The 15,182-nt window shown below is 43.0% G+C and overlaps 1 protein-coding gene and 1 long non-coding RNA gene across 4 annotated transcripts in view; one reads left to right on the top strand and one right to left on the bottom strand.

Moving 5' to 3' along the window:
* Window positions 1-12,384, bottom strand: part of LOC116810681 (uncharacterized) — a 70,365-nt gene extending 57,981 nt beyond the window's left edge. Inside the window, exon 1 of the long non-coding RNA XR_004370347.1 lies at window positions 12,320-12,384. This is a non-coding gene — a long non-coding RNA (uncharacterized LOC116810681). The remainder of the gene's footprint in view (window positions 1-12,319) is intronic.
* Window positions 11,994-15,182, top strand: part of ERICH2 (glutamate rich 2) — a 29,151-nt gene continuing 25,962 nt past the window's right edge. Inside the window, exon 1 of one of the 3 annotated variants that reach the window (XM_032755424.2) lies at window positions 11,994-12,805. In XM_032755424.2, coding sequence (XP_032611315.1) covers window positions 12,300-12,805 — 506 coding nt within the window. In that variant the 5' untranslated portion in view covers window positions 11,994-12,299. Of the gene's footprint in view, window positions 13,046-15,182 lie in introns of all 3 variants that reach the window. The other 2 variants (XM_058441278.1, XM_058441279.1) reach the window with 2 other exon arrangements.

Below are 15,182 nucleotides of genomic sequence, written 5' to 3'. Positions count from 1 at the left end.
AATATATATGGATTTATTTATTAGTATATATATACTTATACTATATATGTGTGTGTATATATATATTTTATATATATATATTTATATATATATAGTCCTATGCCACATAACATTTAAGTCAAGGACAGATGGCAGACAGTCAGTGGTCTCATAAGATTATAATATCATATTTGTACTGTACCTTTTCTATGTTTAGATATGTTTATTTTTGAGACAGAGTCTCGCTATGTCATCCAGGCTGGAGTGCAGTGGCATGATCTTGGCTCACTGCAACCTCTGCCTCCTAGGTTCAAGCGATTCTCATGCCACAGCCTCCCGAATAGCTGGGATTACAGGCATGCATCACCATGCCCAGCTAGAGACAGGGTTTCATCATGTTAGCCAGGCTTGTCTTCAACTCCTGGCCTCAAGTGATTTATCTGCCTTAGCCTCCCAAAGTGCTGTGATTGCAGATCTGAGCCACCAAGCCTGGCCTAGATACATTTAGATACACAAATGCTTATCATTGTGTTATAATTGCCTATGGCATTCAGTACAGTAACATGCTATTGAGGTTGGTAGCCTAGGAGCAATAGGCCATACCATACAGCCTAGGTGTATAGTAGGCTATACCATCTAAGTTCGTGTAAGTTCACTCTAGGATGTTCCCACAAGGATGAAATCACATAATGACACATTTCTCAGAAAGTATCCCCACCATTAAGCAATATAAGACTGTATATAAACCCTCCCATCTAAATAATTAGAAAGGAAACGTTGAAACAGTCCCAATAGTTGAACAAAGACTTCACCAAAGAAAATATATGGACAGCAAATGAAAAAAGCACTCAAAATCATTAATCACTGGGGAAATTAACATTAAAACTACAATGAGATAATGCAACAGACTTAATAGAATGGCTAAAATTTAAAAGACTGCCTACGGAGAATCGCTTGAACCTGGGAGGCAGAGGTTGCGGTGAGCTGAGATCGCACCATTGCATTCCAGCCTGGGCAACAAGAGCAAAACTCCATCTCAAAACAAAACAAAACAAAAGACTGCCTATACCTGGACTAAGTGAGGAAGCAGATGAACTGGAATTTTCATATGCTGCTGGTAAGAACATAAAACATACAATCACATTGCCAGTGTCTTAAAAAGTGAAACATACATATACCAAATGACCCAGCCATTTCACTCCTATGTGTTTACCCAAGAAAATGAAAGTATATGTCCATAGAAAGTCTTTATTTTATTTTATTTTATTTTATTTTATTTTATTTTATTTTATTTATTTTATTTTATTAGAGACAGGGTCTCACTCTGTTGCCCAGGCTAGTCTCAAACTTCTGGGCTCAAGTGATCCTCCCACCTCAGCTTCTTGAGTAGCTAGGACTACAGGCACATGCCACCACACCCAGTTAATTTTTTTTATTTTTGTATTTTTTGTAGAGACAGTCTCACTATGTTACCCAGGCTGATCTCAAACACCTGACCTCAAGTGATCCTCCTGCCTTAGCCTCCCAAAGCATTGGAATTACAGGTATGAGTCACTGCACCCAGCCTAAAGTCGTACATGTGAATGTTAATAACAGCTCCATTTGTAACAGCCAGAAACTGAAAACAACCCAAATGTCCATCAACAAGTGAACAGATAAATTGTGGTATATCCATGCAATGGACTACTGCCTGGCAATAAAAAGGAATGAACTATTGATTTTGCAACATGATTAAATCTAACATTATGATGCTGAGTTAAAGCAGCTAGACAAGGCTGGGCTTGGTGGCTCACGCCTGTAATCCCAGCATTTTGGGAGGCCGAGGCGGGTGGATCACAAAGTCAGGAGATCGAGACCATCCTGGCTAAAACGGTGAAACGCTGTCTCTACTAAAAATATAAAAAGTTAGCCGGGCGTGGTGGCGGGCGCCTGTAGTCCCAGCTACTCGGGAGGCTGAGGCAGGAGAATGGCGTGAACCCGAGAGGCAGAGGTTGCAGTGAGCCGAGATCATGCCACTGCATTCCAGCCTGGGCGACACAGTGAGACTCCATCTCAAAAAAAAAAAAAAAAAAGCTAGATAAAAAAGTATATACTGTATAATTCCAATGATATAAAATTGTAGAAAATACAAAGATCTATAGTGGTAGAAGGCAGATCAGTAATGGCTTAGGAATGAGAGGAAGGAGAGAAGATCTTTTTAAAAAAGGAGAGTTCATTTAATATTTTTGGAGGTACACCTTCACCTCCTCCTCCTTCTTTGGCCTAAGGTAAGGTAGGGAATACTTGGCTACTAACTGTTCTGTCCTAGAAGGAATGAGGAGGATGGTGTTCATTGCAGGCCATCACTTAACCTCTCTTTTTTCTGTTCCATGTCACATGTCTGCCTTTCATACATGCAGCCATCTAGTCCAAAATATCTAGGCTTTTCCAGAAGAATCTCTTTTTGGATCTATTTTCCATGCAACATAGAGGCTTAGACTGCCTCTATCTTGATTCATCACTCACTATTTCTCCATTGCTTTCTTCCCTCTAAAAATGTTGAACTTAATGATGGTCAGCCCTGCCTCAATTCTCTTTGTTATGGATGTAGGCTTTTCAAAATTTTATATTATTTTAATAAAGGTATTGGGAGGAAGAGATGACAAGCATAGCTGCCTAGTTTGTCACCTTGAACAGAAAGTTATCAAATTGCATTTTAAACGACTACTCTGGCTCTTGACTGGAGAATGGATTTGATAGAGGGGACAAGAGTGAATGAAGTGACATTAGGAGACAGTTGGAGTAATCCAAGTAAAGGGTGCTGGTAGCTTGGCCTAAAGTGGTAGAAGTGGAAATACAGAAAAGTGCATGGTGTGGAGAGTTATTCAAAATATAAAATTGACACGGCTGGGTTATGAATTGGACATGGGGAAAGAAAAAAACAAGAGGTTTGCCCAGGCTCCTTACTTGCCAGTGGTTATAGTCACTAAGACAGGGACTGAAAGAGGACAAGATTTCTGGTAGAAAATCATTAATATAGTTTTAGAGCTATAGAGCTTATATCACTGATACATCCAAAAGAAGAAGTCAAGGAGGCTCATGCTATATGAATTCAGAGGTGAGGTCTGAGAAGAAGACATGTATTAGGGAGTTATTGATGGACAATGAGCCAAGCTGAATGGATGAAATCTCTTAGAAAATGATTATGAATAAGAAGAGGAAAGGGTTATAGTATACTGTAAAAAAATAGCCACATATGCCTCTTGCCAAATTTGCATGACTCTGCAATGTGATTTTGTCTCCCACTAAAAGGTGAAGTTTGTTTCTCCACCCCTGGAGTCTGAACTGGCCTTGTGTCTTGTTCTGACCAATAGAATATGGTGAAAGTGATGAGAGGGAATCTGAGCCTAGAAGTCAAGAGGACTGGCAGCTTCTGCTCTTGCCCTTGAGACCGCCATGTTAAGAAGCCTAGATTAACCCTTTGAGAAGCTAAACAACAATGAGACAAAGGCTCAGCCAACAGCCACCACCAACACCCATACATGAGAATAAACTCATAGATTACCAAGGCCCCAGTCAGCCACAAGACAAGTACATGAGTGACCACAGATAGGAGCAGCAGAAGCCCTCAGCCAAGCCAACCTCAACTTGCTGCCCCATAGAATCAAGATCAAATAAAATATTTGCCATTTTTTTAGCCTCTAAGTTTCTTTTTTTTTCTCTTTTGTTTTTAGACAGAGTCTCGCTCTGTCACCCAGGCTGGAGTGCAGTGGCACGATCTTGGCTCACTGCAACCTCCACCTCCAGGGTTCAAGCAATTCTCCTGTCTCAGCCTCCCGAGTAGCTGGGACTACAGGTGCACACCACCACACCTGGCTAATTTTTGTATTTTTTAGTAGAGACAGCGTTTCACCATGTTGGCTAGGCTGGTCTCAAACTCCCGACCTCAGGTGATTCGCCCGCCTTGGCCTCCCAAAGTGCTGGGATTACATTTATTCACTAAGTTTCAAGATTGGTTGTTATGGGCTGGGCGCGGTGGCTCACGCCTGTAATCCTAGCACTTTGGGAGGCCGAGGCGGGCGGATCACGAGGTCAGGAGATCAAGACCACGATGAAACCCCATCTCTACTAAAAATACAAAAAAAATTTAGCCAGGCGTGGTGGCGGGCGCCTGTAGTCCCAGCTACTCGGAGAGGCTGAGGCAGGAGAATGGCGTGAACCCGGGAGGCGGAGCTTGCAGTGAGCCGAGATTGTGCCCCTGCACTCCAGCCTGGGCGACAGAGCGAGACTCCGTCTCAAAAAAAACAAAAAAAAAAGATTGGTTGTTATGCAGTGATAGACCACTGATGCAGTAGCCAAGGAGTCTTGAGAAACTCCAATACTTAAATATTCAGCAGAGAAATGTAAGTTGGCAAAAAAAAAAAGGTAGTCAGAAACAGTAAGAAAATCAGAAAGGTACAATGTCACAGAAACAAGATATAGACCCACAGAAACAAAGCAAAATGTTTTCAGAATAAAGAAATACAATGTGTCAAATATAGCTGAAAGGTCAAATAAGATGAGATGAAAAGTTACTTTTGAATTTAATGACAGGAAGGTTGTGGTCACACAGTGACAACTGGGGCAGAGGGAAAACTTATAAGCTCAGCTTTGGACAAATAGAGTTTGAGATGTCTATGGGATATTTAAGTATATTTGTCCAGCATGTAGTTAGATAATATACGACCTGAAGCTCAGTTTAGGGCCAGTCAGCATAAAGGTGGTCGATAAAACCGTCAGTGTAAATGACATCACCAGGGAGACCATGTTGACGGGTGGGAGGGGATCTTAGTGCACAGCAAGATTTTAAGCGTGAGCACAGGTAGAAAACACACAAAGAAGCTCATGAAGAGGAGAACTGGGAGAATGAGGTTCATGAAAGACAAGAGAAAAGTGTTTTAAAAAGAAACGAGAAAGACCAGGCATGGTGGCTCATGCCTGTAATCCCAGCACTTTGGGAGGCCAAGGTAGGAGGATCATTTGAGCCCAGGAGTTCAAGACCAGCTGGGGCAACACAGGAAGGCCTCATCTCCACAAAAATATAAATAAAAAAATTACCCATGCATGGTGGCACACACTGTAGTCCCAGCTATTCCAGTGGCTGAGGAGGGAGGATAGCTTAAGCCTGGGAGGTGGAAACTGCAGTGAGCTGTGATGGCGCCACTGCACCCCAGTCTGAGCCACAGAGCAAGACCCTGTTGATGCAGGGTAAGTGAGTGTCAAAGTGGACCTTAGCTCACTGGGTTCTCGGTTTTGCCCAGGAAAGAATTGAAGGGCAAGCCAAGGGTGGAAGAAAACAGCTTTATTGAAGAGGCAGTGTTACAGCTCTGTGACTGCTCCTGCAAAGCAGGAGCATTAGGCAGAGAGTAGCAGCTCAGGGCATTTTGCAGTCATAGTTATACTCATTTTTACTTGCATGCAGATTAAGGGATGGTTTATGCAGAAATTTCTAGGGAAGGGGTAGTAACCATTGGGCCATTTCCATGGAAAGGGGTGGTAACTACCAAGTGTTGCCATGGCAATAGTAAATTGACAAGGCACACTGTGGGCATATCTGATTGAAAGCTGCTTTTGTCCTGGCCCTGTTTTAGCTAGTTCTCAATCTGGTCCAGTGTCCAAGCCCCGCCTCTCGAGTCGAGTCCTGCCTCCTACCTCACCATCTAAAAAAAAAAAAAAAAAAATTAGCCGGGCATGGTGGCGGGCACCTGTAGTCCCAGCTACTCTGGAGGCTGAGGCAGGAGAATGGCGTGAACCCGGGAGACGGAGCTTGCAGTGAGCCTAGATGGAGCCACTGCACTGCAGCCTGGGCGACAGAGCAAGACTCCGTCTCAAAAAAAAAAAAAAAAAAAGGAATGAGAAGTAATTATGTCAAATGTAGTAGAAAAATCTCCTAAGGCAAGAAGCAGAAGGTCCCCCTCTCACATACCGCTCTGATTCTGACACTCTTTGCCAGAGCAGCTTCGGCAGTGCAGTGCAAAGCCAGCAAGGGCAGGCTGAGCAATGATGACAATTAGAATATGGATGCCCACATGTAGAGACTCTTGGTGCTGAGGACAGGGGGAAAAAGGGCAGTTTTGAGGGCCATGTGCTTTGTTTTCTGTTTCATTTTTTTTTGAGACTGACTTAAATTTGTTTATTAATTGAGGGGAAACACCCCAATGGAATGTTTTTCCAACATTTGCTTTCCGCAGCTTTTATGAAAAGCCCTTCAACTTGTGTTTAGTTTTAACAATATCACCTTTCATGTCAATATACAATTGGGTAAAATTCCCAGGTTTATTTGCTTTTAGATTAGTTGATTCTCAGTTGAGTGGGGGTGGGGTGGGGACTTTTTCTCACAGCTATCTTCAAGTCACAGTCAGAGGAAGTATCTAGTGCTTCAAGAGTTCCTAAACAGCACTGAGAGAAAAAGCAAAATTCCCTGGTCAAATAAATTTGAGAAAGGCTACACATTAAAAAAAACTCTCTCTGAGAAACTGACAAATTATATTAGCATATTAAAGCCTCTGAGACATTCTACATTAAACAAAAAACTTTGTTTAACAGTTTAACAAACAAACTAATTTCCCCCAGGGGGAATGCTTTTTCTCTGCATGTTAATAACATACCAGAAGAATTTTCCCTTATCACCAGTTTAGGAAACCCTGCTGTAGCCGATTGATTCTACCTACGGATTCCTTTTGGGTTTTACAATAGAGAGATTCTTCTCCATCTTATCTCTAGATTTAGGGATTCCTGTTACCTCAGGGACTTGGAGCCCTCCCTAGACTATTTACAGTAAAGAATGGTGATAACACCACCAGTTATTACCTTAGGAACCCCTTTGTAACACTAGGGTCAGTGGGTACTTAACAAAATATTGGGCTGAGGGCAAAGATGATTGAGGAGAGCTCAGCAAGAGACATCTTTAACTAAGGGTAACAAAATTCCCAGTCCGTGAAAGGATTGGTAAGTTTTTAAACACTTTCCTAGAAGGATATGAGTTGGTGACAGGATCCAAGTGCCTCCTTACATGTCTGGAGGAAGCCATCAACTAAACTACAATGACTCTAAGATACAAAATTGGGAATGGTAACATATTTTGAAGTTCTGTTGAAATAAAGAATCATGATATGAATGCCCATGGAAATGAAAGGGCGATCAACACTATGGTTTGAAAAGGGGGAAATTGTAGAGCACAGATGTGTTCGTGTGGCAGTGTGCTGTCTCTAGCAATACTCAGAGAAGAGAGAGAACAATGAAATTCTGATTGGCCCCAGTGTGAGCCCAGATGAGGTTCAGCTGCCAACCTTCCCTTTCACATCTTATGAAAGTCATTTAAGCACAACTAACTTTTTTTTTTTTTTTTTTTTTTTTGAGACAGAGTCTTGCTCTGTTGCCCAGGACAGAGTGCAGCAGTGACTCAATCTCGGCTCACTGCAGCCTCCACCTCCCAGGCTCAAATGGTTCTCCTGCATCAGCCTCCCAAGTAGCTGGAATTACAGGAGTGGCCCACTATGCCCAGCTAATTTTTGTATTTTTAATAGAGATGGGGTTTCACCATATTACCCAGGCTAGTCTCGAACTCCTGGCCTCAAGTGATCCACCTGCCTCGGCCTCCCAAAGTGCTGGGATTACAGGCATCAGCCACTATGCCCAACCCAACCAACCTTTTTTAAAATAAATATTTAAAAAATTGCTATTTCACATATATACTAGTATTTACATTTATCCACACATCAAGAATTGGAGGATAATAATCATTTCCATGAAGCCTACAATAACAATGTTTTGGCTCCAGGCTCCCTCTACTGTCTTTGAAATAATAAACAAACATTTTATGGCACCCTCCTGACTAGATTCTAATACTTATGAAAGTCAAAACAAACACAATCTCATGCAAGAATAAAGGATATCCTTAGTATGATAATCAGGAAGTTCAGTATTTGAAGTTGAAAAAGCATAAACTACTTGATAAAATATTAATATAAATAAAGCCATATGAAGTTGCCATTATTTGACCATTTTTTATCCACAAATGGTAATTTCATATGGTTTGACCTAATAAATGAATGTTTAATTGTCAAAGAATAGTAGGGTGTGTGTGTGTGTGTGTGTGTGTGTGTGTGTGTGTGTGTGTGTGGTGTGTTGCAGGAAAGATTGTTGCTGTTAATAAATAATATCTATTATTAAATTCCCTAAATGCATTGGTTAATTTACATGATGTTTCTTGACAAATATTAACTACAGGATATGTAAAGTCCATGTCTTATAGGAATATATGCATTATAATTTGGGTTTAGAAGAAAAAAAATCTGCCTTCAGATTAATAAATGTGAAAATACAAAATGTTTCACATGAAAAGGTAAATGAAAGAAATGCAGCAAAGCCACGTGCTTACAAGAGGAAAGCTGGAAATAAAATAGTTAACATTTTAACTGTGAGAGAAGGAAGTACAGCAATTTGCATAGACTTCAAACAATCTCACACTGTTGAGAAAACCAGCAAATCCTGGAAAGAATTAGAGGTAAAAGCCAAAGTCAATACACTTCAAATACCCTGGGTATTTCACAGTAACTAACAAGAAAGCATCTTCTGGGTAAGTTCACACTTTGCAGGAAATAAATATTAATTCCGTTGTTGGTAGTTTTCCAAAAAGTTAATATTTTACAGTTCCGAAATTTGGTTTCTTAAATTTGCCTTTGAAGCTCGAAGAATGCCTTTTGAAGTTGTATTTTCATAGTCCTAGGAATTGAGTCTAAAAATGAAAGATGCCACCAAAGATTTGTTTACAAAGATGTTCGTGGAAACCTTATTTTTATAGTTTACTGTTCATCAATTAAATCTTATGTCTGGCATAATGCCTGGTATATACTAAGTACTCAACACCTTTTTTTTTTTTTTTTTTTGAGACGGAGTCTCACTCTGTCGCCTAGGCTGGAGTGCAGTGGCGCGATCTCGGCTTACTGCAAGCTCCGCCTCCCGGGTTCATGCCATTCTCCTGCCTCAGCCTCCTGAGTAGCTGGGACTACAGGCGCCCGCCACCACACCCAGCTAATGTTTTGTATTAGTAGAGATGAGGTTTCACCGTGTTAGCCAGGATGGTCTCGATCTCCTGACCTCGTGATCTGCCCGCCTCGGCCTCCCAAAGTGCTGGGATTACAGGTGTGAGCCACCGCGTCCGGCACTCAACAAATATTTTTTTAACAATGAGTTACATAAGAAAAGTTGAAAAATTTCAAATTGGGGACTGTTTGAATAAATTATGGATAAATATTATACAGCCATTAAAAATGTTTTGAGACTTAAATACATTTGGGAAATGTTTAAGAGGGAAAGTTAAGCAAAAAAGGATGCTAGCACTGTGTACACATCTAATGCAAATGTTATAAAGTATATATATATATATGTGAGCCCAAAGAGGATAGAGGGAAAAATAGAATTATTGACAGGTTATTACTGAGTGGTAGAATTCTGGATGGTTTTAATTTTTTCTTTTGTGTTTCTCTGCATTCGTTTTATAATCAGAAAAACACTAAAAGTGATTTAAACATTTTTAACATAAGGCACTGCTAACATTCAGATCTGTAATAAAAATGAGTCCATTAAAAATCAGGGAGTTAGCCGGGCATGGTAGCTCACACCATGTAATCCCAGCACCTTGGGAGGCCAAAGTGGGTGAACTGCTTGGGCCCAGGTGTTTGAGACCAGCCTACGCAACACAGTGAGACCTTGTCTCTATAAAAAAAGAAAAAAAAATTAGCAGGGGGCAGTGGCCTGTGCCTGTAGTCCTAGCTACTCAGGAGGCTGAGGGGATACAGAGGTTGCAGTGAGCTGAGATCAGGCCACTGCACTCCAGCTTTGCAGCCTGGGCTACAGAGCAAGACTCTGTTTTAAAAAAAGAAATCAGGGAATTTAATGAAATGTAGTTGTGGGATGATTCAATATTTGTATAAGACTGGCTCTTCCTCTCCACTTTGTTAGAACAAACTCTTGCTAGACAGACACTTTTGGTAATTTATTCAGTGGTGTAAATGCACAGGCCAGGGCTAAACTGTGCTTTATTTTTGAGTACACCAATAATAACTTCTGCACAAAAGTTAGGTGAATTATTTCTCAAGTTATACAAATAAAGATGAAATGTAGTGCTTTTTCATCAGAGAGAAGCAAAATAATCATCAGGGGTTCAAATAGGCACTGGGCCAGGCACTTTACCTAATGATCTTTAATTCTTACGGCTATCCTGAAAGTACTTTTATTTATATACAGAATATTACGGTAGAAGTAATAATATCTGAGTTGTTGACGAATTGTCATGTGCCAGGCTCTGTGTCAGCGGCTTTATTTTCTCTCATTCCATGTTCTGAGCTCCAGGGGAAGGTAGTGCATGTATTTCCACTTGGCACTTGGAGACCTTGAGGCCCAAGGTGGAAGCCAGATCGCTCTAACCACTCCTCGATGTGGAGAAAATACTTTTATTCTCCAACGTCATGAATCTTTTTTTTTTAATACAGGGTCTCAATTTGTCGCCCAGGCTAGAATGCAGTGGCGCAATCAAGGCTCACTGCAGCTTCGACCCCCCTCACCCCACCCTACCCGTGCCACTATGCCCAGTTAATTTTTTAGATTTTTTGTGGAGACAGCATTTCGCCATGTTGCCCAAGCTGGTCTGAAACACCTGAGCTCAAGCGATCTGCACACCTTGGCCTCCCAAAGTGCTGGGATTGCCAGGTGCGGTGGTTCACACCTGTAATCCCAACACTTTGGGAGTCCGAGGTGGGCGGATCACGAGGTCAGGAGATCAAGACCACCCTGGCTAACACGGTGAAACCTCATCTCTACTAAAAATACAAAAAAATTAGCCAGGCATGGTGGTGGGCGCCTGTAGTTCCAGCTACTCGGGAGGCTGAGGCAGGACAATGGCGTGAACCCGGGAGGCAGAACTTGCAGTGAGCGGTGATCGCGCCACTGCACTCCAGCCTGGGCGACAGAGGGAGACTCTGTCTCAAAAAAAAAAAAAAAAAGTTCTGGGATTACAAGTGTGAGCCACCGTGCCCGGCCCATTAATCCGTTTTTGCTCCCTTCAGGAGCAGTAAGTAAACTAAACACTACATTCTACAAATGAACTTGAGCTTTTCTGTTAGGGGGAAGAAGAGTAGGTAAAGAAAGTTTAATCAAATTTGAGGTTTTCTTACACTTCCTTGTAGTAGATCAATGGGAATAACCAGTCAACCATTACCCATTTATCAATACTAAGCAAATTCACCAAAACTAACGTTTTCAAAGGTGTTGATCAAGACACAACCTTTGCCTTGTTTAAATGAAAAGTCCTCAATCAAACAAGACATTTTTTATGTAAGGGTGTTCCTGTAATAGAGGAGGCAGTGGCCTGCTATGTCCTTATCAAACTAGGGAGGTATTTGTCAATGACTCCATTGAGTTCTTTTCAAAAACTTCCACTCTGGCATTTTTCCTTTGCCTCCTACCTATCATCAAGGGCTCACAGGAGATTTAAAGAATGAATGTGAACAGATGACTAAGAGAATTAAAAAATGACCACATCTCTGCATTCTCTTGGTTCCGGAAATGGTCCAGCTGGTTCTATTTTTATTATAATAATAAAATTTGCCATTTATTAAGCATCTTCTACATGTCAGAGCTTTAAATATTTTTATGTCATTTTAGCTTCACAACCATCTACCAAGGTACATATCCTCAGCAGGTACCAACTCCAGAGATTAAATAGGGAGTACACCTGATTATTATGTGTCTACCATGTTAAAGTCGAATCCAGATTTGAGTCCAACAAACAGGCGTCCTTCAAAACACGTTGCCTAGCAACAAATTGATTCCAGTTACTTCCGGCATCCCAAGTGGAGAAAAATAACCAATTCCTTCCTAGAAGCCAAGCCTGAGAGACCTTTAGAATTCTGTAACAGAATTCCGTAACAGAAAAGCCCCCCACCCCCTACTGTGACCCAAGCAGTTACTTAAACACTAATACCTCCCATTGGCCGGCGTGGCAGAGCAGCAGCTCCGGCGCTAGAGGGAACCTGGGCTGCTCTCCTTGGGGGAGAGCCGAGTCTCTGGTTCTAATCACTTGACTCTGACTTCTGGGAAAACTGGCGTCCAGGGGCTCCCCCCGGAGATCCATAATCTTCTTGGGGCGACCTCAGGTTGGGGGACTAAGTCCTGCAGGGGACACTTGTTCATCCACAACGAGGGACACCCATCTCTCCCAACTCAAGACTTCTTTTTACTCCGCAAGTTTAAAACTCTGAGGCCACCCCGCCCCCTTCCCTCTCCCTCGCTTAGAATCAGGTATGGACACCGACATTCCAACCCTCTTTCCTTCTTCGGCGCTCCTGAAGGTAACCGGTGCGCGTGCGCACGTCAATCCGAGGGTGTGTGCGCCCAGTTTCCGGCGCCGCGGGACACCCACGACCGCGGGGCTGTCCCTCAGCTCGGCCGCCCGCCCCGCCCCGCCCCCCCGGGCCCGCCTCCCAGCCCCGCCCCGGGCCCTCCTCGCCCCGCCCGCTCCGTCCCGCGCCCTCCACCGCCCTACGGCCTGGGCCAGCCTCCACCCTGCCTCTCCGTGGCTCCCCGGGCTGCCCCCGCCCCCGCCCCCGCCCCCGCCCCCTCCCCCGCCGTCGCCCCATTCCCCCAGTCCCCACCCTCGGCTGCTACCCGAGCTTCCTTCACGCGCCGTGCAGTCTCCACGGCGACGCTGCGTCCCCGACTCGGAGCCCCGAGCTCCGCGCGAGCAGCTAGCCGGGCTGGCTCTCGGTGTGTGCCCTTCGGATGGTCGGCTGGAGAGGGCCGCCAGCTGGTAAGACACTCCGAGGCAACGACCGGTCTCCCTCTCCCCAGCCCGGTGTGCAGTCTGACCCAGCCCCCACAGCAGACCACCCCCAGACCTGGCGCCCGAGCCTGCGGACTGCTCTACCGCACCTGGTTCCGGCTCTGGGCCCCGGGCCCCGTGGCTGCCAGGGGCCGCCGGGAAGGGAGGATGCGCGCGACTAGGGTGCGCCTGGCTCGCGGCACCCTCCTCCCGCAGTGGTCGGAAGAGGTGAGGAAGCGCTGTTCCTGTCTACGAGGGTATGGAGATAACTGGGCGATTCTGACAGGCTTGTCTACACCACCATGCTTTGACTTGCCGGTTCACACGCACCAACTCCTTCCCCGCAAATAACGAAGATGGCCCAGCCCCATCCCAGGGCTTCCCGACCCCCTCCCTCGGCCCTTGCCCTTGCCCGGAATTCTTTTACTTATTTTTGGAAAATTAGTTAAGACATCACTACTAGGTAGATATAACTTGCTAGCCATACAAATTTCGATGGAATTTGCACAAATCATTTATACTCCCGGGCCTTATTCTCATCTTATGAGATGATGAAATTGACTTGAAACTTCCAAAATGTTGATATTGTTCCTTTGGCTACTCAAAACTACTCTACACTGAGCCCCTGTAGCATTTAAAGTAACACAAGGTATAATGATCAATTTATTGTTTGGCATAGGTGTCTTGGCTGAATCTATTTTTACCCTAGGAGAACCCCTGGAAGTCGCTTTTTAAAAATCTGAAAGGGACACTGGAAATATCTTTTAATATGTTTCATTTTTCTAAAAACCAAATACAATGATTCTCAAATCCAACTTTTTAATTTTTACTTTTTTTTTGTGAATTGAAATTGTTTTGGTTTTTGTAATCTCTGGAAAACAACAATAACAATAGCATTTCTCTTTAAGTGTTAAGAGTTTTCCAGAGCTTAAATTCCAGCATCTCTAGGTATTTCACTGCACCCACTCCAGAATTCCAGAGCTTTCTACCTACGCTCACTGGTTGAGCCACATCCTCAGTGTTTTCTCCCCCTCTTTGCCCCATCCAGTTTCGGCGTTTAGACCTGGCTTCATTTGTGACAGTTCACCTTCAGGACTGGCCTCCCTGGGCTGTAAATATTAACAATAGTATAGAAGGAGGAGTTATAGTAATTGCAGTTCTAGCAGGAGATGAGTGCTACTATTATTATTTATTAGTAGCCAATTATTTTAACTCTTGCAATTTAACTTAAAAGGTAGGTGGTATTTTTATCCACACTTTACAGTTGAGGAACTGAATCACAGAGAGGTTAAGGAATTTGCTCAAGGTCACACAATTTACTGGGATTTAAACATAGACAACCTGACTCCAGAGTCTGGAATCCTAGCACTGTATTACACTGTAAAGGAAATATGTAAAATTTATAGTTAGTCAGTTTAAAAAATGAATGTAAGTGATGGATGATCCTTGACACCATTTGTATACACATTTGAAGCTATGCCATGAAATATTGTTCCTGCATCATGTAATGTTTCCCCCACCAAGCTCCCTGAGGATAGAGGATAGTGCTTAATCAGCTCTGTCTCTCCTTCTCACCAGAGTTGCAGGGCCTCAGTGTGTAGCTAGCTAGCTATTTATTCATTCTGTCTTTGCCTATTAGACTACAAGGTAGCTTATAAAAACCAGTAGCACAAAACAGTAAAATAATTGCAGAAGTGGGATGAAGAAAAACATGTAATGTCTTCCAATATTACAAGAGAAATCTAAAATAAAATTTTTTTGAAATCTGAATTTTAAATGTTGGTAATTCATTTTATAAAAGGTGTTTTTGTTTTTTTGTTTTGTTTTGTTTTTCCTGAAGTCTGTGGAGTGTGGAGTCCAAATAATACCAATTGGGGAGGTTCAGAATCTTGTGGCCTCTGGTTGCATGGCTCCTAAACTACAATTTCTGAATCTCGTGGCTAATTTGTTAATCGTGCAAAGGCAGTCTGGTCCCCAGGCAAGAAGAGGGTTTGCTTTGGGAAAGGGTGGTTATTATCTTTGTTTCAGTGTTAACTATAAACTGATTTCTTCCCAAAGTTAGTTTGGCCTATACCTAGGAAAGAACAAGGGCAGCTAGGAGGTTAGAAGCAAGATGGAATCAGTTAAGTCAGATCTCTGTCACTGTTATAATTTTCTCACTGTTACAATCTTTGCAAAGGCAATTTCACCTCTGTCCTTCCAGTTCTGCCTCCACTGCCTGCTGACTTCCTTAGCTATCTCCAGTCCTTGAGCCCAAAAGAAAGAATTTGATTGGTCCTGGTAATCACTATTCCTCAGTTTGGGCAGTATGGGAAATTACAATGTAGCCCCTTAGAGGGAAGCATTTGTTATAGTATTTTGAAGC

This window comes from Hylobates moloch, unplaced genomic scaffold (assembly GCF_009828535.3).
Source record: "Hylobates moloch isolate HMO894 unplaced genomic scaffold, HMol_V3 SCAFFOLD_1, whole genome shotgun sequence".
Taxonomy (NCBI): Eukaryota; Metazoa; Chordata; class Mammalia; order Primates; family Hylobatidae; genus Hylobates; species Hylobates moloch.
Note: the sequence above shows the minus strand (reverse complement) of the source record. Positions and strands in the feature narration are given on the sequence as shown.